The following is an 18,022-nucleotide window of genomic DNA, read 5'->3' as shown; positions in this document are numbered from 1 at the left end:
GTGCGAGCACAGACGCGTCACCCCAAGCGGCACATGCGCCAGCACGGGCGCTGCACCCCAGAGAGCACCCAGGCAACACGAACCGCGGCTCTCCCTTCCATCCACGCTCCCTGCATGGAAAACCCTGTGCCCATCCCTGCACACACCCCGGGCAACCCGATGAACAGAGGCCCCGGTGGGATCCTCCTGCCTTACACCACCTGTCCTGCGCCACAGCTGGTGTCACTGGGCTGCGAAGGGGTCAGGGCCGTGGCACCTGGTAATGCGGGGCCCCGCTGGCACGGGAACCTGGGCTCCCCCCGCCGCCTCCCTGGCCTGTCCCTTCCCACCAACCAGCAGCCTGCTCTTCAGTTTTTAAAAATTTTATTTATAACAATATCTGTTTTGTTTAGTTGTAAAGTAATCCAGCAAAAATTATTAAAACATTTCCCCCCAATAAAAGGATGGGGTCACCCCCCGCCCTCCCCCCACATGCGTTTGTTTATTTCTACTATAAAAGCTAGGTCATTTCCATGTTTTCTTTTTTTTTTTTTTCTGTTAAAAAATGTGCATGTTGGAGAGCGGGCGAGGTGCAGGCAACAAGCCGGAGCAAGGGGCCGCAGGGCCGGGCCCACCGGGAACGGGGACCCTCCACACTGCAAAGGGGCTGGGGCAGCGGTGGGGGCCTTTGTCCCTGACCCCAGAATCGTCGGGCAGAGCCGAGAATGGCAGGGAGGGAGGGGAATGGGGGGCCGGGGGACATTTGTGGAGGCCACTCTGCAGAAGGGGAGACCTGGGGAGCAGCAGATTTGGGGAGGCGGGGGAAGAAACAGGGCCCCCAGAGAGGGGAGCTGCAGGGGCTGGGGGGACAGAGCTGAGAGCTGGGGAGTGTGCGGCCCCCACTCTGCCTCCCTCCTGCCTGCGTCGCTGCTGCCTGCGCCCCACACAGCAGTAACCCCGTGCCAGCCGTCAGCCCTGGCTGCAGCAGCCGCAGCGGAGTTCTTCCTGGCACACCGCCCGTGGCCCGTCCCTGCTCCGAAATGCTGGCTTGTCCCAAAGGTAGGAGGAGGGAGGGGGGGCCCAATGTAAAGAGATTTAAAATAAACCAAAGCCGGATCTGGCAATGAGAGGTGCTGAGGCCTGGTACCGGGGAATATACAGGTAATAATACTGCTCACATAGAAAAGTAATAATCCTTCATTTGTACATTTATACAGTGGCTCTTGGCTCCCCCGGTCCCCGCCCGTCTCCTGCAATGGGTGTCTGTGCCAGGCCTGGGCGCCGTGGCCTGGCGGCCCTTTGCCCCCATCCTTCCCCTATGCCAGGGGGTCTGCCAGGTCGTCGTCCGCGCCCCGCGACAGCAGCTCCCGCTTTTCGTCTGTGCTAGCCAGCGAGTTGCGGCTGTTGTGGGCGCCCATGTACAGTGTGGCGTAGACAGGGTTGGTGAAGTTGGTGGGCTGTGGAGAGGGGGGAGCAGGTGGGTGCGGGACATGGACACCCCCCTCCCCAGCAGAGGGGTCCCCAGAGGCATCCCTTGCTCCGGGGTGCCTCAGCAAGAGCCCGTACCAGCCACGACCTCCTCCCAGTATAGCACCACCGACCCTGCAGCTGCTGCTGTCTCTCCCTACAGCCTCCACCCCTGAAGCCTTTGCAGCCCCTCAGAGCCTCCCCTGCAAAGACAGCAGTCCCAGGGAGCCCCCATGCTGCCATAGCAACGTGCCCCCTGCCTCAGCATATGCCCCCTCTGCATCCCCTGCTTTGGGCTGGACCCCGTGTAGCCAACGGCCCCTCCGTGCCACAGTGGCCCCACTCCTCACCTTGTCAGGGTCCAGGACAAAGTCTGCATCCAGCAGCTCCCCCACATCATCATCCGGCTCCCCCTCGTACATTTTGTAGGTGGGGTTCCCAATCTCCACGTTCATGGCACCATTCGTCATCCGCTGGTGCTGGAAGCCCTTGGCACTGGGGAGAGTATGAGACGGGGTCAGTGCCAGCAACATGGAGTGCAGCAAACAGGGCCCCCAACCCACCAGTGGTCCTGCTTCTTTGTCCCACACAACCGAGGCTTTCAAGCCCTGCAAGGAGGGTTTCCATCCTGACTGGTTAACACTCCCTCCCAGCTCCCAACAGCCCAGACTCACCCTTTAATCCTCCACTTGTACCAGACAAAGGCCACCACAATGAGGAGGATGAGCAGCAGCAGGATGGGGATGACAATTGAGGCCGTTCCTGCGGGGATGACAGGCACAGGTACACTCAGAGCATGCCCTGAGCCCCGGGCAGGTCCAGCAGCCTGGGCTGGCCCTGCCCCGCGGGAAAGGACCTGCCCCCTCTCCACCTGAGAACGGGGTTCAGGAATGACATGGGGGGCACCAGGCAACCTTGGCGTAACAGGCAAAGATGTGCCCCCAGCCCTCCCTGTTTGGTGTCGGGCCTTGCAGTGCCCCCTGAGACAGGACTGCCCCATACATACGGCTGCTCTGCTGCTCGCTGACGATGAATTCCTCACAGCGTGTCCCCGCCATCCCCACCGGGCACCTGAGAGCGCGGGGAGAGCACTGGGGTTAGCGGGGGCAGGACAGCATGCGGGGAGGGGGAGGGAGAGGTGTGGCACAGACCTGGGGGTCGGGGGGGCACACAGATTGGGGTCTGTCAGTCGTGTGCTCCCTCTGCTTGGGGGGGGCAAGTAGCCTGCTTGTAGCCCCACCACCCCCTACCCCAGGCCCCCAGCTCTGCTTACAGGCACTCGGGCAGCTGCGTCTTGTCACTGATGGAGCAGGTACCACCGTGCAGGCAGTAATTGTCACAGGTCAAGCAGCTGGGTGCTATCTTGCCATCTGGGCAGCTGTGGGGCAGAGACAATCAGATACACATGTACCCCCAGCCTGCCCCATACCCCCCCACCTGACACCCAGGATTCTGCTTGCTGAAGGCTGCTAGCTTATCCCCCTGGCATTGCTCATGGCTGTGCCACACCAATGGCTGCTGGGCATCAGGGTGGGCTTAGAGGAGAGACATATCCATCGCCTCCTCCTGAGTCTTCAAGGTCTCCCAGATTTCTTAGCTGCCCTGAATTATTAACCCAGCATCTCTCAACTGTGGCCTGTCTCTAACAATCTGGCCATAGGGACACAGTTTTTTCTTGAGTCCTTGTGCCCACCATCCCCTCTTTCTCCCTTGAGTTTGATGTCCCCAGCACCTACATGCAGGATACTTCTCCGCTCTGCTTGTTGATGCTACACTTGCCCTCCTGGCACCGGGAGCACTTGTTGTCCTGGCACTGGGTGCCCTCAAACTGTGGAGGGCAGCGGCACTGCTTGGTGCCACTGGCTGTCATCTGGCAGACGCCCTCATTCTCACAGTAGTCGAAGCACTGCCCTGCAGGGGATGGTGGGGTCAGGGTGGGCAGCCCCACACCGGCCCCTTGGACCACCAGCCCCTGCGGAGAGCTGCTTGTGGCCCTGGTCCCCCAGAGAGCACCACACCACCCCCGTTCCCCAGAGAGCATTCCCCAAAAGAGGGGGACCTGGGGGTCCAACCTCTCAGGCACTGTCCCCAGATGTCCCCAAAGAGCATTCCCCAGAAGAGGGGACCCAGCAGTCCAACCTCCCAGGCGCAGTCCCCAGCAACCCTCACCACGAGCAGGCAGCACTCACGGTACTGGCAGCGGTCCCCAATGAAGGTGGGGAGGCAGCGGCAGTTGGGCTGGTTGCCCTGGTTGACAGTGCAGCTGCCGTTGTTCAGGCAGTAGTCGGTGCACACTTGCTGGTTGCACCGGGGCCCCGTGAAGCCGGTGGGGCAGCGGCAGGTCGGCATGCCTGAGAACAAGAGCTGTTAGTGTGCCCCCCTTCCATCCGTCTTCCCAGGACCAGCCCCAACCCCCAGGCTCGCCCCCAGCAGCCTCACCCGATGGGGAGGCAGCGCACGTGCCCCCATTCTGGCAGTAGTCCCAGCACTGGTCGATCTGGCACTTCTCCCCGTTGTAGCGCGGCTGGCAGCGGCACTTGGCCTGCTTGCGGGCGTTCAGGAAGCAGCTGCCACCATTCAGGCAGACTAGGTCACAGGTGTCAGTGGTGGGCACTGGGAGGGAGGGATGGAGGTGAGTGGAACCGTGCTGGGCAGGACCCCCGTCCTCCTCCTCCTCCTCCTCCGGACCACCTACCGACGGGGGAGATGGTAGGCGAGGGAATGACCACGCAGGTGCCGTTGTCCAGGCGCTTGCCGTTGGGGCAGGTGCAGACGGGGCCGCTGGGGCTGAGCAGGCAGAGCCACTCACATTTCTTGCGGTCGCAAGGGTTGGTCACTGCCAAGAGGTGGGGGAGGATGCGGGGTGAGGACGGCGGGGTCACCCACAGCCCTCCTGACAAATGACTACTCCCCAACAGCTTTAGGGCATCCCCCCTGGCCCTGCAGCTGCCCAAGCCCTGTGCCTGTCTGCCGATGCTCTGGGGTCACCAGCTGACAGCTTGCCATTGCAGCTGGCCTCTCCCCACCCCCCATCTAGATGCCTCCCCCACTTTGGGCAGGGAAGCTGAGTGGCCCAGTCCCCTCTTGCCCCAAGCTCTGTCAGCGTTCCTCTTGTCCTCCGGCACCCCACCTCAGAGGTCAGGCCCTGGGCACCTCCCTCCCACCCTGCGAGCAGGACGGGGGGTCCTGGGCCCAGCACACACCCTCTGGTTGCTTGTACTGGTGGTAGAGCACGACGTCGGTGGCATGGTTGAGGCCAGATGTCAGGTTGGTGACAGCCTTGTGCCCAAACTTGTGGATTTTGAAGATGCGGTTGTTGATATAGGTGACACCATAGATGTAGTCCTCAAAGATGTCAATGCTAAAAGGATGGCTCAGCCCTGGGGAAGAAAAGAGGGGACAGATGCAGGCAGAGGCAGCTCGGCTGGCTGCTCAGTCGCCTTGGGTGGGGCTGGCCAGGGATTTTGGACGGATTTGAGGCTAGGGTCTCCCACCCTGTCTAAGGGGGATGGTGTTGGCAGGAAGAATTGCCAGCAGGCTCTGGTCCTGCTGTGAAGCATTTAACAAGGAACACCCCCCCGCCCTTGCTGCTGTCTGCTGAGCATCCCTGGCTCGGCACTGGGGTTTGCCCTGCAGCATGACCCAAGCCAAGGACCCTGGGGAGCCGGCAGGCTGGGCTGTGCCAGGACCCCACCCCAGGGACATCACCCCCGGGCAGGTCCCTCTCCACCGTGACGCTCTGGTGGGGCGCTGCTCACCCTTCTTGTTGTCAATGGCTACGACGGGGTCAGTGCCATTGAGCCGGATGCTGCCGATGACGGAGAGCTTGGCATCAGCCCAGTACAGCCGCTCATTGTGGTAGTCCACAGCCAGGCCTGAGGGCACACACAACCCCCAGTGAGGTACAGGCACCCCAGCCCACCCCAAGCTCCTCCTGACCAGGTGGCCAGCAAAGCAGCCCCCCCCCAGCCCCTACACACTCCTGCCACACAGCTCAGAGCTCCCACGTTAAGCCTCCCCAACATGAGCGGGCTGTAAGTTCCTCCTGTCAAGGCTTTCGCCACCCCTCTTGCCCCTCCTGGCACCTGTCTTTGTTCACCTGTTGGCCACTGGATGTTGTCCTGCACCAGGGTCTCACGCAGTGTCCCGTCCATAGCGGCCGTCTCAATCTTGGGGTGATTGCCCCAGTCTGACCAGTACATAGTCCTGTGAAGGACATGGGCAGGTCATTCCCAGCAAGGGAGCAAGGAGGGGAAGAGCAGGACAGTCTGATGCCCCAAATGCCGAGAAACCCTCCTGCGCTCTTGAGTCACTGACGTGACCCCACTGGGGCAGCTGACTCAAGGCACAGGAACTCAGGCTGATGTGGAGAGTGATGCTGGGGCACAGGGAGCTTCCACAGTGGACGGGCTTGTTGGTGGGAGGAGCTGGGGTGAGGGTTGGGCAGAGGGAAGCAGAAAGGGTTCTCACCCCCTAAGAGGGTCGACTACGATGGCATGGGGCTCATCAATCATGCCTGAGATCAGTGTCTTGCGATTCTCGCCTTTCATCTGTGCCACCTCAATGACATCCCGCCCCGAGTCTGTCCAGTAGATGTTCCCAGCAACCCAGTCAATGGCAATTCCCCGCGGCATCTTCAGCCCCGAGATCTGGGAACGGCAGAAAAGGGGCAAAGGTGAGGGCAGCTGATGCTGGCAGCCTGGCCTCAGTGCCTCCCACCATACCCCCAACAGAGCTCACATTCAGGTGGGTGACACCGCCATCAATCTGGCGCCGGTTGCGGTTGGAGGCAGTGGAGGCAGCGGAAGAGGCAGGCAGCTCCCGGTATGAGATCCTGCCTGTGTGCCAGTTGGTCCAGTAGATCTTGTTGCCCTTAACATAGATGTCCATGGCATCGATACGCACGTTCTCGTCACCCTGGAAGGCTGGCTCGTAGGCTGAGTTGGGGTTGAAGGGGTACATGCTCCGGATCTTGTTGTCATCCGCAATGTAGAGGATTTGGTGCTCAGACCCTGCAGAGGAGCAGCTGTTGGCGTGGGCTGGGCCAGGAGTAGGGGGTTAGCCCAGCTCCACAGGGCTGGGGATGCTGGGAGATTGGCACCCCTTTGGGGCTTGCTTTGACGGGGAAGGACAGACTGATGGCAGTAGCAGAGCCCAGCACCTGCCCTCAGCAGTGCCAGAATGAAGGGTGGGCAGAGGTGCAGGGAGGGAAGAGCAGTTGGGTCCTGCAGGGCACTGCAGGCACACACAGAATCTGTGCACACCCCTGTTCCCTCCTGACCTTCTGCCTTGCACATGTTGTCTGTCTTCATGAAGTTCTTGGCGCAGCTGCAGATGTGGGAGCCCTTGGTGTTGTTGCAGAGTTGGGAGCAGGTCCCAAAGCGCAGGCACTCGTTGACATCTGGGCAGCGGGAGATGGGAGTCAGGGGGTAGACCAGGAAGGTGCCCCCATGCACACAGCCAGGGCTGGCCCCTCTCTGGGGGCTGGTCTGCACTACCCAGGGCTCAGAGACCCTGTCTCTCCCCATTCCTCATGTTTGTGCCCAAAGACACCATTTCTGATGCCCCAGCCAGTCCACAGGTGTGAAGACACATCTTACTGTCAAAAACCAACCATAAACCCGACAGCCCGACCGGGAGCTCCGTCTAGCAGTGGTGGGAAGTACCTTGGCAGAAATTCTTGTCCGGCACCTTCTGGAAGCCTCTGCGGCATCTGCAGTATGTGGTGGACTGTGCCTGAATACACTGGGCCTCATCTCCACACATGGTGGTGTTGGTCATGCAGTCGTACGACTTGTGGTCTAGGGTGAGACACACTGTAAGCACCTGCGCATTTGTGGCTTCCCCAGTGTCCACCCTCGGCGCCCCCCGACGCCCCAGCTCCCCACCCACCGTGGGAGCAGGACTCCTCATCAGAGCCGTCCCCACAGTCATCAAAGAAGTTGCAGCGGAGGTTGGCACTGATGCACTTCTTGTTCTCGCACAGGAACTCATTCTTGTCCTGGCTGCAGCTCTTGGGCTTGGCCGTGGGTGATTCTGCGGGAGTACAGGCAGCGGCTGTGATGCTCTGTGTCCCGGGGCACCCAGCCCCACAGGAGCCACAGGGCGTGAATGGTACAGGAAAGGACCAGGCAGGGACCCAGGACACCTGCACCCACCTCCCGGTTTTGGAAAGGAGCGGGCAAAAAAAACCCAAAACCTGGGCTAAACCTAGGGCTCTGCGAGGAGCAGCCTGAGGGCAGTGGCCATCCACTGCCCCGTCCGCGCTGGGCGCAGAGTGGTGCCCACAGGCAGCCCCACTCACCGCAGTCCTTCTCATCCGTGTTGTCTCCACAGTTGTCAATGCCGTCGCACTGTCGACCGATCCACAGACATACGCGGTCGTTCTTGCAGCGGAACGGTCTGTTGGGGGGACACTGGAATTTCACTGCACCAGCAAACAGAAACAAACGGTGACGGTGAAAGGAGACGCCATAGCCAGGCTGTCACACTTGTCACGAGCCGCTGATCGGCCTCTGCCCGCTCTCCAGGGAGGCCTGTCCCACGAGGGCGAGCGGGCTCCGGAGACTAAAGCAAAGAGACTGAAGCAAAGACAACTGCCCAGTTGCTGGCCCAGCTGTGGGGGAGTCAGCCCTCTTTCGCACCCAGCCCCCTGCCGTCTCACACCCCGCTCCCCGCTGCCTGCCCCATGCCCAGCTTGACACCTCTGCAGCTCTAGTCTCTTGACTCTGCTCTCTTGACTGGAGCCACCTCCTGCCCCCTTGGCCCCACCAGCCGCCCCCGAGGGGACCCATCTAGAGGGAATGTGTGGAGCTGCCAGAGTTTCCCACAGCTCCCTTGGGTACCCGCAGTGGTGCCCAAACTCTAGGACTGTCACCCCCCGCCGGCATGCAGGTGCTCGGAGCGGGCTGCTGCCCCTGTGGGCAGATGTGTGCCAGACAGGGGCCTTGCCAGGAGTGGGAGAGGCAAGGCAGTGTCACTCACAGCACTCCTCGGGGTTTTCATCTGAGTTGTCCCCACAGTCATCCTCCCCATCGCACTTCCAGGCCAGGGGCTTGCACAGCGTGTTGTTGCACTGGAACTCATCCAGGGGGCACGTGCGAACTGCGACAGCACAGGGCAGGAGGAGACACATCAGCCAGTGCTGCCTGGCTGCCAAAACGCCCGTCTGGGGCCTTAACTCCAATTTCCAGCATAGCTGGGGGCTCTCCAGGGCTCAGATACGTGTCTGTGCATGCCCTGGGGCCAGGCAGAGTGGTGCTGACACATGCACAGGGGAGCACTCCCACCCACAGTGCGGACACAAGAGACACAAGGGCATCGGGGGAAAACGATCAGCCCCAAAGGAGCCACACAGCACTGCCATTACCCCCAGTGCCGCAGTTCTCCTCATCAGTGCCGTCCATGCAGTCTGCATCGGCATCGCAGCGCCAGCGCATGGGGATGCAGTGCCCGTTCTTGCACTGGAACTGGTCAAACTCACAGCGCGGCGTGCAGTCTTTCTGCAGGGTAAGGGCGAGGGACACCGGTCACCAGGGACAGTCCCGACTGTGGCAGCCTCCCGTCCTGTGACTGCACCCAGGACCAGACTCTCAGCCCCTCATTGGTGGTGGGCGACTACCAGCAGAGGCAGACTGGGTGGGACATGTCCCCGCTCCCACACGTGGGCAGGGAGAAGGTGCTGGCAGGGAACCCCTGCCCTCGGTACCATACCTCGTCAGAGCCATCTGCGCAGTCATGGTCCCCATCACACTTCCACCTGCCGGCGATGCAGCGGCCGTTGGCACATGAGAACTCGCTCTCCGAGCAGGGCCGGGGCGCTGCGGACAGAGCACAGGGTGTCCCCCTGAGTGCAAGCTGCAGGCAGGACTGTGAGGGCAGAAGGTCTCCCTGGCCAACAGCTTAGGGGGGCACAGGCTGGCACACACACACATGTCCCGTGGCACTGGGGGCAGGGCGGGGTGCAAGCACAGCTGGGGGAACTGCCAGAGATACCGCTGACAGCTGATACCGCCTCCCAGTACCCTTTCCCGTCCCACTCCAGGGCTCCCAGCTCCCCGCAGGGACATGGGGCTTTCAGGGGGTACTATGGCCATACAGACTCGCTTCTAGCAGCTTCCCAGCTGCATGTGTCCCCCAGGCCGTTCTCCACCGAAGGCAGCGCTAGCCCCACAGCTCCCTGCTGCCCATGTCTGCTGCCCCACGGGCAGCTGCAGGCAGGAGCAAAGGCAGCGGTGCCCTGGCCAGGTCTGGCAGAGCTGGCACACTTGTACCCCCCTCACAGGGCACAGGGACAGGCTCCCCCTCATAGCTCAATGCACCTGCTGGGCCAGCACTGGCACAGTCAATGCCAAACCCATCTGCAGGAGGATGGCATGTGGCATGGTCTCCCACCTGGGATGGCTCTTGGGACCCTTCCCCTTCCCATTGCCCCAGGGAGGCCCCAGGTGCAGGAGGTTTCAGGGCAGGTGGCCCCTCTGGCCGCAGTGCAGAAGCTGACAGGACTGTAGGAGAAGAGGGGGGCAGGGGGTGTCCAGCTGGAGCAGGAAGGGTCAGGTGGGGACAGATTTTGGAGTGAAGTATGAGCCATGCATGGGCCCTGGCAGTGGAGGCAGCAGGGTCAGACCCTCCCTGATTGCAGCTCCAGTGTAGGGAGATGCTGGTGCTGATGCTCAGTAAAACACCTTGGTTGTCTGGTCCTGACCCCTCTGCCCTCACCTGGAATTTATTGTCTTCATTTATTTTAGAGAGGCTGTACATGGAATTAAAAGATTTTGGCAGAAACCTACCTCTGAGCGCCCCATAACGACAGTGTGAAAATGGAGAAAAACATAAGATGAAGTGAAATGGCACAAACTCAAAAACACAACGTGAAATCAACAGAAAAAGAAAAAGATGTTGCACCCTAGAGAGCTGCAGGGAGACAGAGGGACCTGGGGCAGGTGCTACATGGTAGGAAGAGGGTCTGGCTCTGCCCTGGCCCCTGCAGCTGGCAGCAGACCCCAATGCCATCCCATGGGTAGCTTGGGCCCCTCCAGAGGGATGGGACCAGGCTCCTGCCTGCAGCAGAGCCCCAAGAACTGTCTTGCCCACACAGACGGTCACAGTCCTCTGCTGCTCAGCAGGGCGGGTGCTGGCACAGCTCCACGAACAAGCGGTAACTCATTAAGGGGCAGCAACTTGATTGTCTGCCATGGCTTCCGGGGATGAGCCGCCTTCCCACACGCTGGTTCAGGTCCAGGTTTGTGACCCGGGTTCAGCTGGTTCCACAGCTCCCCTCCCAAAGGCTCAGTGTGTCCCCATTGCCTTCCCTGGCCAAACTGTTGCAAAGGGTGCTGCCTGCCAGGCTGGGGCCAAAGCAAGGGGCGATGGTCTGAAGCAAAGCTGCTCCACCATGAGTGGGACAAGGTACCCGTGACCCCCATGGGTGAGCACAGGCACATGGCTTGTGCGCTGCATGCCAGGGAGGACGCTAGGATCAGCTCCTCCCTTTTACTTGTCCCACCTGGGACCTCTCCTCAAAACAGCCAGCAGCCAAGCCCTGGCTGCAGGACCAGACTAGGCCAGACCCCTGGAGTCAGGTGCGTTCTGTCTGGGGGAGCGGGCTGCTCCCCAGCCATCAGACCCAGCCACCCTGATGTTCCCCCACCGTGGCTGGGGGCACTGGCAGTCAAAGGGGCTGGGGGGACCTGAACCGCTTCCCTCTCCACCACAGAGCTGACTCCCGGGACAGCAAAGGCTAGAAAGCGGCACGTACTGCAGCTCTCTTCATCCGAGTTGTCCCCACAGTCGTTGTCATAGTCGCACTGCCAGCGGCCTGGCACACAGCGGTTGTTCTTGCAGCGGAACTGGTAGGGCTCACAGGTCCGTTCGTCTGCGAGGGACGAGACAGGGACAGGCATCAGCATTGCCCCCACACAAGGGGAGGGATGGGCACGCCAGCTAGCAGGGCGGGCGAGCAGTGCTGCTCTCTGCCAGCCTCCCTCAGACGCAGCCTTGCCCATGTGGTTTGGAAAAGGAGCAGCTAAAACCTCCCCAGCCCCAGGTGCACCAGGGAGGTGGAGGGGGCAGGCAGCACCAGGGCAGCCTGACCCTCAGGGAAGAGGGGGCACAGGATGCCCTCTGGGCTAGTCTCCCCAGACATGGTCCCTGCTCACCGCATTCCTCCTTGGGCTCGTCGGACCCATCCCCGCAGTCATCCTCCCCGTCACACTTCCAGCGTGCTGGGATGCACCTGCCCGAGTCCTTGCACCGGAACTCATCCACACCACAGGTCATTTGTGCTGGTGGGGAGAAACAAGATGACGTGGATGTAGGGAGGGAAGGTGGGGTTAGCATTGGCTAGGCACATTTCTTTCTCCGCAGGGCTGACGAACACCTTGTGCCAGCAGCCTGGAGTGACTGCAGCACCCCTGCTTGGAACAGGGTGGGCAATATCCGCCCCCTGCTTCATGCAATTCTGCAGGGAGAAGTCAGAGAGAGGAGTATCTCAGTGGGACAGATCCAGGCAGAGCCACTACCACCATCACCCACTGCCCGCAGCTCCTGTGGGGACTGAGCAGGGACCTGCCATCCCACAGGCAAAGACACAGACGTGCCTGGCTGCGGGGGAGCTCCTGGTTTCAGTGTGGCCAGACCCGTCACCCCCTCACCCACACAGGCTTCTTACTGCAGTTGGCAGGTTCATCTGAGCCGTCCACACAGTCGTTGTCCCGGTCGCACACCCAGACACGGGGGATGCAGCGCTTGGTGATCGCACACTGGAACTGATTGGGGGCACAAGTCACCTCCGCTGCAGGAGGGAGAAGCAGAGTCAGGAGAGGCAGGGGACAGGCAGGGGTCTGCCAGCCGCTACCCCACAAAAACCACCCCACGAGAGCAGAGGCATGTAGATGCTCTGGGCACCACACTGAGTGTCTGGCCATGCGTGGTGACCATGTGTGTGAGAGGGGAGGGGAGCAGAGCCTGGGGTGGCCCCAGAAGACTCAACCAGCTGCAGGGAGACAGGACAGAAGCCACAAGATCCCTCAGCTGTGCAATAGGCTCAGTTCAAATCCATGGCAAATATTGAACTTGTCACTCTGAGGGATTTAAGGATTTCGTTTCCACTAGGAAACAGAAGTGTCTGTAGGGGCAGCAGGGTGATGGTGGACAGAGAGTCTATGCAGAGCAGAGGTAAGGAGAAAGCCCTGTGCCCAGGGACAGGACCACCCAGAAGGCAGCCTGCAGAGAAGCCAATACCCAAAGACACAGATCTGCTACAGCACTGAACTCCTCACCCCCAACCATGCATGCTCCCCCTCCCAAACATGCTTAACAGCTCCCCACTTACGGCAGTCCTTCTCATCCTCGCCATCACCGCAGTTGTCCTGACCATTGCAGCGGAAAATGCCAGGGATGCAGCGGTTGGTGTTGGTGCATTTGAACTGGCTGGGCAGACAGACGTGGATATCTGGGAAGGGAGGCAGCACAGTCAAAAGCTGACATGCTGCATCTCTGCACTACTGAGATGCTGCAGCCCTGCTGGGGTTTGACGGTTGTAAGGGGAGGTGGAGGACCTACCACAGTTGGCTTCATCTGAGTTGTCCTGGCAGTCGTTGTCTCCATCACAGATGAAGGCTGGGTTGGTGCAGATCCCAGTGGAGCACTGGAACTGCCCTGGCCTGCATTTGAATTCAGCTGTGGGGCAAATAAGACAGGGTGAAACATTTGCTCTGGGGGACATTTTCAGGGCAAACCTTAACCTTCTGCTCTCCCCTCTGGGGTCTCCAGCAGGGACTGAGCCACCAGCACCCAACCATGGGCTCTGGCACAGTGATGTGGCAGCTCTGCTCCAAGAGCAGCAGCTGGCTCTTGTCCTCCATGGGACAATAACCCATGCAGGGACAGTGTTACCCCACTGCGCTCTAAGCCCCACTACTGGGGTAACCCTCCCCTCTGCCAGAGCCGAGCAGGGAGCAGCGGTGCTGTCCCAAAGCCAGAGCAGCAGCAGGGCTTTGGGGGACCAGCTGCACAAGCAGCACCAGGCTGCTCCAGACAGCATACAGATGCCGTAGGGCTGCTGAGAGCCGGGCAGCGTGGCTGGGGTGCTGGGACACCGTGGGCTGTGGTCAGCCCCACTCGGCACTCACGGCAGTCCTCCGGCTCATCCGAACGGTCGCCGCAGTCGTCCTCGGTGTCGCATTTCCACCAGAAAGGGATGCACTTGTCATTCTTGCAGACAAACTAGAACAAAGAGAGGAACTTGTGAGGGTGGCTCGGAATGGGGAGGGACAACCCCAGAAGGCTCTGGCCCCAAGGAACCCTGCCAAGGGTACTGATCTACTTGCTGTCCCTTCCCAGGCACCCCCAGGACACTGTGTCCTGACCTAGAGCAAAGCCTTAACCCTGAGCCCACCTCACACATCCTCTGGGGTTTGAGGGAGGGAGGGGGGCAGGCAAAAGGTCATTCCAGAGCTGGAGGGTCTCTGGCTCCCCTGGGCACCCCCAAACGACTGCAGTCTGTATGTGCTGGAAAGTGCCACAGGAGGGAGGTGTTGCCCGCGCCTGGAGAAGGCATGTGCACACCAGCACCCAAATGCACAGCGCTGGCACCAGCACAAGCAGAGGAGCTGGGACCTCATGAAACCACAGCAGGAGGGACACGCACACAAGCACAGGCACATGCTTGGCGCAGGGAGGATGTCCACACAGGCGGGGCAGGCAGGCTGTTACCTGGCTGGCTGTGCAGTTGGAGACGCAGGTTTTGCCATCGCTACCCAAGTAGAAATTGGTGGGACATGCACACTTGTGCCCCCCACCTGGCGAGAGGAGGCAGAGGTTGCTGCAGCCGGCATTGTTGGTCTTGCAGGGATGGTTGGGAACTGGGGAGAGCAGGGAGACAACTGCAAGTCAGACCAAGGCAGGGAACCCTCAGGGCGGCATGTGAACCCCCAGCTGCAAGACCTTTCTCACTGCACGTCCCACTCCTGCACCCCCTGCCCAACCTGGTGTCTCTTTGCACGTCGTGCCCAGACCCAGCCTCCTGCACAGGGCTGCTCCGCAGTGCCAGGGCCAGCCCAACCTCTTGGCCCTGGCCCCACGGCTCACCGTCAGGCTGGCGGTAGGGGTGGTAGATGTGGATGTCCATGGGGCGGTGTAGTGTGCTGATCAGCAGGGTCTTGTTGGCTCCTGTAGTCTTGTGGGCCCGGTTGATGGATTTGGTCTCCCAGTCAGTCCAGTAAATGAAATCCTCAAAGAGGGTGAGCGCAAAGATGTGTGGGATGTCCTGGCTCAGCACTGCAATGGGGAGCAGGTGGCTCAGCAAGGGGCTGCCCCAAGCCACTCCTCCCACAGCACAGCCTTTCTCCAGGGACAGCTCAGCCAGGGAACAAACCTCTTCCCGTGGTCAGAGGCACAAAGGAGCTGCCAGAGCTGGGGACCATACCTGGCAGCCATGGCAGCTGCTCCCACGACCAATCCAAAGCCCACACCCCACAAAGGCCTGGCAGCACCCCAGAAGCCCCAGCACTCTCACCCGTGTGCCGGTTGGAGCCGTCCAGGCTGGCGAACTCGATGTAGTCCTCCCGTGCATCGGCCCAATAGATCCGGCTGTTGATGTAGTCGAGGGTGAGGCCATTGGGCCAAGTTATCTTGGTGTCAACGATGACGCTGCGGTTGGTGCCATCCATGCCAATCTTCCCGATCAGGGAGTGGTCCCCCCAGTCCGTCCAGTACAGGTAACTGGGGGTGAAACAGAAGAGCAGAGGGAGGCTGAGTCCAGTCCAAGCCACAGCAGCGACTGTGCTCTGCCCGTTGCATGGCTAAACCAAGGCACCTGAGCATGTGGGTGCAGGGCAGGGAGAAGCAGCCAGGCATCCCAGAGGCAAGGAAGGAGGGTTCCATCCCGTTTCCCAGCCTCCAGGACTGTGGCAGGGGGATCACCAGCCCCATCCCTGCATAGTGGGGAAGGTCCAGGATCCCCAGGCCCTCACCCATTCTGTACATCCACCACCAGTGCCCGGGGCTCACGCAGGCCCGAGTTCACCAGCACGGTGCGGTAGGCGCCGTTGAGCTTCGACACTTCAATGGTGTCCCGACCTTTGTCGCACCAGTACAGGTTGCCTCCCACCCAGTCCACAGCCAGCCCATCAGGGTTGCTGAGGCCAGTGCGGTGAAGAACCTGTTGAGAGAAAACAGAGGTGTTGGGGCTGGACAGGGAGAACCAGATCCTGCCCTGGTCCCCCAGGGATATAACATCCCCCTTCCCTGGCACACTGCCCCTGCAGACGGTCCTGCCCAGCTCCCTTTCCTCACTCCTCTCTTCCCCCAACCCTCCTTCTCTACTTCTTTGGGGCAATGTGGACCCCAACTCTGACTGGGATGATGCTGCAAAACCTCCCCATAGCAACCTGGGCTGATGCCCTGAGCCCAGTGATGACTCTACAGCAGGGTTTGTGCCCTCTTCCCCGGTGGTCCTGGTGCCAGTCTGGGCCCCCCAGGCAGCCTCTCTGTGCAGGCGGTGGGTGAGGACCAGCTGCCTCGGTCTCCTACCTGAACATTGCTCCCATTGATGTGCATGCGACGGATCATGCTACCCTGTGTGGTGACATCTGTCCAGTAGATCATCTGTTCCCGATAGTCAAAATCCAGAGCCACTGCATTGTTCAGCCCCTGGGAGGAAGGGAGAAGTGTTGGAACAGCCTCACCTGATTGCACAGGGTCAGGAGGACTTTACAAAGACTACTGAGCCCCCAGCCTCGACTCCTGGTCCCTGCAGCAGAGAAATTAAAAGCACCTACAGACAACTGTTGTGCAGTCCCTACCTTATAAAGGTCTGCTACAAAAGAGCTACTGTTTACATGGGATCTCCTGTATACTCATAGTGAGAGTTGTTGTTTATACAGGATCTACCATCTGCCTGGGAAGCCAAGAGCCCGAACTCCCAGGCTGGCAGGTCTCCTGCCCTGCAGGGCCCCGCTTCAACCCTGAACCCCCAGCCACACAGGGCTGGTGCCCCTCCTGCTCCCAGCGCCCCCTGCACCTGCTTCAGCAGTGTGTAGTTGGAGCCATCCAGGTTGAGCTTCCTCAGGTAGTATCGGTTGGCAAAGATGAGGAAGGGCTCTTCATCTGCACAGGGAAACCATGAGACGTGTCAGGAAAACACCACTGGGATGTGGGCAGATCCCCTGCAGATCTGCCACCCTCCGTGCCCCACTGCTTCCCAGCTCTCCTTCGTGAGTCAGGTGCAGCTGCTTCACCTTGCGGAGCACCGAGACTGACTCCAATGCCAGCAGCATCCCACAGTTGCCAGAACATCCCTGCCTCTAAAGTCCACTCTTGGCTCTCACCTGTGACAGCTTTACAGCTGGTGGGGTTGTCAGGTTTGAGCTTGTAGCCCTCTATGCACAGGCACTTGTAACTCCCCAGAGTGTTGATGCACTTCTGGCTGCAGGGGTAGGTGGTGGAGCACTCGTCGATGTCAATACACGTCTTCCCGTCGTCCTTCAGCCGGAACCCAGGACGGCATCTACACTGCAGGAGGCAACCCGGAGCTGTTAGACATATCCAGGGCCTCCGTGCTGGGACATGACAGGCATCACCATGGGACAAGCGGGCTCAGGCTTGCAGATGCAAGAACAGCACACACAAGCACGGGCCAAAAGTGCCCATGTGTGCATCCCTGGCCCAGCTGGCGCAGGTCTGAAGCACCCTCACACTAAGAGTGTCTGTAGAGGATGAAGGGCGCAGGAGAGCACCCCTGCAGTTGACCCTCCCAGCCTGCCAGCCCCTACCTTGTATCCGATCTTGAGGTCCTCGCACTCCTGAGAACAGCCGCTCAGCTTCTTGTTGAGACACTCGTTGATGAAGCAGTTGAGCTCGTCTGAGCCGTCTGTGCAGTCATTGTTGTTGTCGCAAAGCAGCGCCTCTGGGATGCACTTCCCGTTCTTGCAGAGGAAGAAGGAGTCGTTGCACTTGTTCTCTACAGCAGGGCGGAGAGGACGTGGCAGTTGTCAGTGCAAGGCAGCCGGGCAGCCCTGCTCCCCAGCCACAGCCCTCGCAGGTACCTGGGCTGGTGCAGCGTGGGTTCTTGGGAGCCTCGTCTGAGTGGTCATGGCAGTCGAACTCGCCGTCGCACTCCCACTGCCTGTTGCTGAGGCAGCGGCCGTTGGCGCAGCGGAACTCATGGGGGCCGCAGGTTGGGTACTCTGTGGGAGGGTGGCAGGCTCAGACGGCACAGTCCACCTCCCCAGGCTGTCTGGCAGCGACGGTGGAACCATGGCGGCTGGGATGCGTGGAGCTGTGGCACAGGTGCCCAAACCTCCCTGCAGCCTGCCTTGGGACAGGGCTGCACTGCAGGGGCCAAGGAGGCAGCACAGGTGGTTTTGGATCTCTCCCAACCTGCCCTGTGCCAGGGCGGCTGTCCTGCAGCGGGGCTGAGGGGGACAGCTCTCCTGCAGCTCTCCAGCACCGAACTCCCACTCCCTCTCCTGGTTCCCCCTCACCCTGCTCGCATGTCAAACCCCTTCTGGATGATGAAGACCCCTCCAGGGTCCCGTCTCAAAGCCCAGAGACCCAGCATGGCTGCCAGCACCAG

General features: G+C 60.7%; 1 protein-coding gene across 3 annotated transcripts in view; it reads right to left on the bottom strand.

Annotated features, from left to right (window-relative positions):
• Window positions 1–515: 515 nt before the first annotated feature.
• Window positions 516–18,022, bottom strand: part of LRP1 (LDL receptor related protein 1) — a 92,699-nt gene continuing 75,192 nt past the window's right edge. For all 3 annotated transcript variants that reach the window (XM_075075848.1, XM_075075850.1, XM_075075851.1), the window contains 36 exons: window positions 17,493–17,633; window positions 17,220–17,407; window positions 16,776–16,959; window positions 16,469–16,554; window positions 15,979–16,098; window positions 15,420–15,607; window positions 14,963–15,168; window positions 14,536–14,724; window positions 14,161–14,309; window positions 13,578–13,671; window positions 13,009–13,125; window positions 12,779–12,898; window positions 12,116–12,238; window positions 11,604–11,729; window positions 11,204–11,320; window positions 9,160–9,266; window positions 8,816–8,948; window positions 8,431–8,550; window positions 7,751–7,873; window positions 7,339–7,482; window positions 7,113–7,247; window positions 6,728–6,847; window positions 6,187–6,458; window positions 5,917–6,095; window positions 5,546–5,652; window positions 5,205–5,321; window positions 4,650–4,826; window positions 4,142–4,282; window positions 3,886–4,059; window positions 3,636–3,797; window positions 3,183–3,357; window positions 2,720–2,824; window positions 2,453–2,517; window positions 2,121–2,208; window positions 1,797–1,941; window positions 516–1,436 (listed from right to left, as the gene is read on the bottom strand). In XM_075075848.1, coding sequence (XP_074931949.1) covers window positions 1,296–1,436; window positions 1,797–1,941; window positions 2,121–2,208; window positions 2,453–2,517; window positions 2,720–2,824; window positions 3,183–3,357; window positions 3,636–3,797; window positions 3,886–4,059; window positions 4,142–4,282; window positions 4,650–4,826; window positions 5,205–5,321; window positions 5,546–5,652; window positions 5,917–6,095; window positions 6,187–6,458; window positions 6,728–6,847; window positions 7,113–7,247; window positions 7,339–7,482; window positions 7,751–7,873; window positions 8,431–8,550; window positions 8,816–8,948; window positions 9,160–9,266; window positions 11,204–11,320; window positions 11,604–11,729; window positions 12,116–12,238; window positions 12,779–12,898; window positions 13,009–13,125; window positions 13,578–13,671; window positions 14,161–14,309; window positions 14,536–14,724; window positions 14,963–15,168; window positions 15,420–15,607; window positions 15,979–16,098; window positions 16,469–16,554; window positions 16,776–16,959; window positions 17,220–17,407; window positions 17,493–17,633 — 5,078 coding nt within the window. In that variant the 3' untranslated portion in view covers window positions 516–1,295. The remainder of the gene's footprint in view (window positions 1,437–1,796; window positions 1,942–2,120; window positions 2,209–2,452; window positions 2,518–2,719; window positions 2,825–3,182; window positions 3,358–3,635; window positions 3,798–3,885; window positions 4,060–4,141; window positions 4,283–4,649; window positions 4,827–5,204; window positions 5,322–5,545; window positions 5,653–5,916; window positions 6,096–6,186; window positions 6,459–6,727; window positions 6,848–7,112; window positions 7,248–7,338; window positions 7,483–7,750; window positions 7,874–8,430; window positions 8,551–8,815; window positions 8,949–9,159; window positions 9,267–11,203; window positions 11,321–11,603; window positions 11,730–12,115; window positions 12,239–12,778; window positions 12,899–13,008; window positions 13,126–13,577; window positions 13,672–14,160; window positions 14,310–14,535; window positions 14,725–14,962; window positions 15,169–15,419; window positions 15,608–15,978; window positions 16,099–16,468; window positions 16,555–16,775; window positions 16,960–17,219; window positions 17,408–17,492; window positions 17,634–18,022) is intronic.

The sequence above is a fragment of the Phalacrocorax aristotelis genome, chromosome 26, assembly GCF_949628215.1.
Source record: "Phalacrocorax aristotelis chromosome 26, bGulAri2.1, whole genome shotgun sequence".
NCBI lineage: Eukaryota > Metazoa > Chordata > Aves > Suliformes > Phalacrocoracidae > Phalacrocorax > Phalacrocorax aristotelis.
Note: the sequence above shows the minus strand (reverse complement) of the source record. Positions and strands in the feature narration are given on the sequence as shown.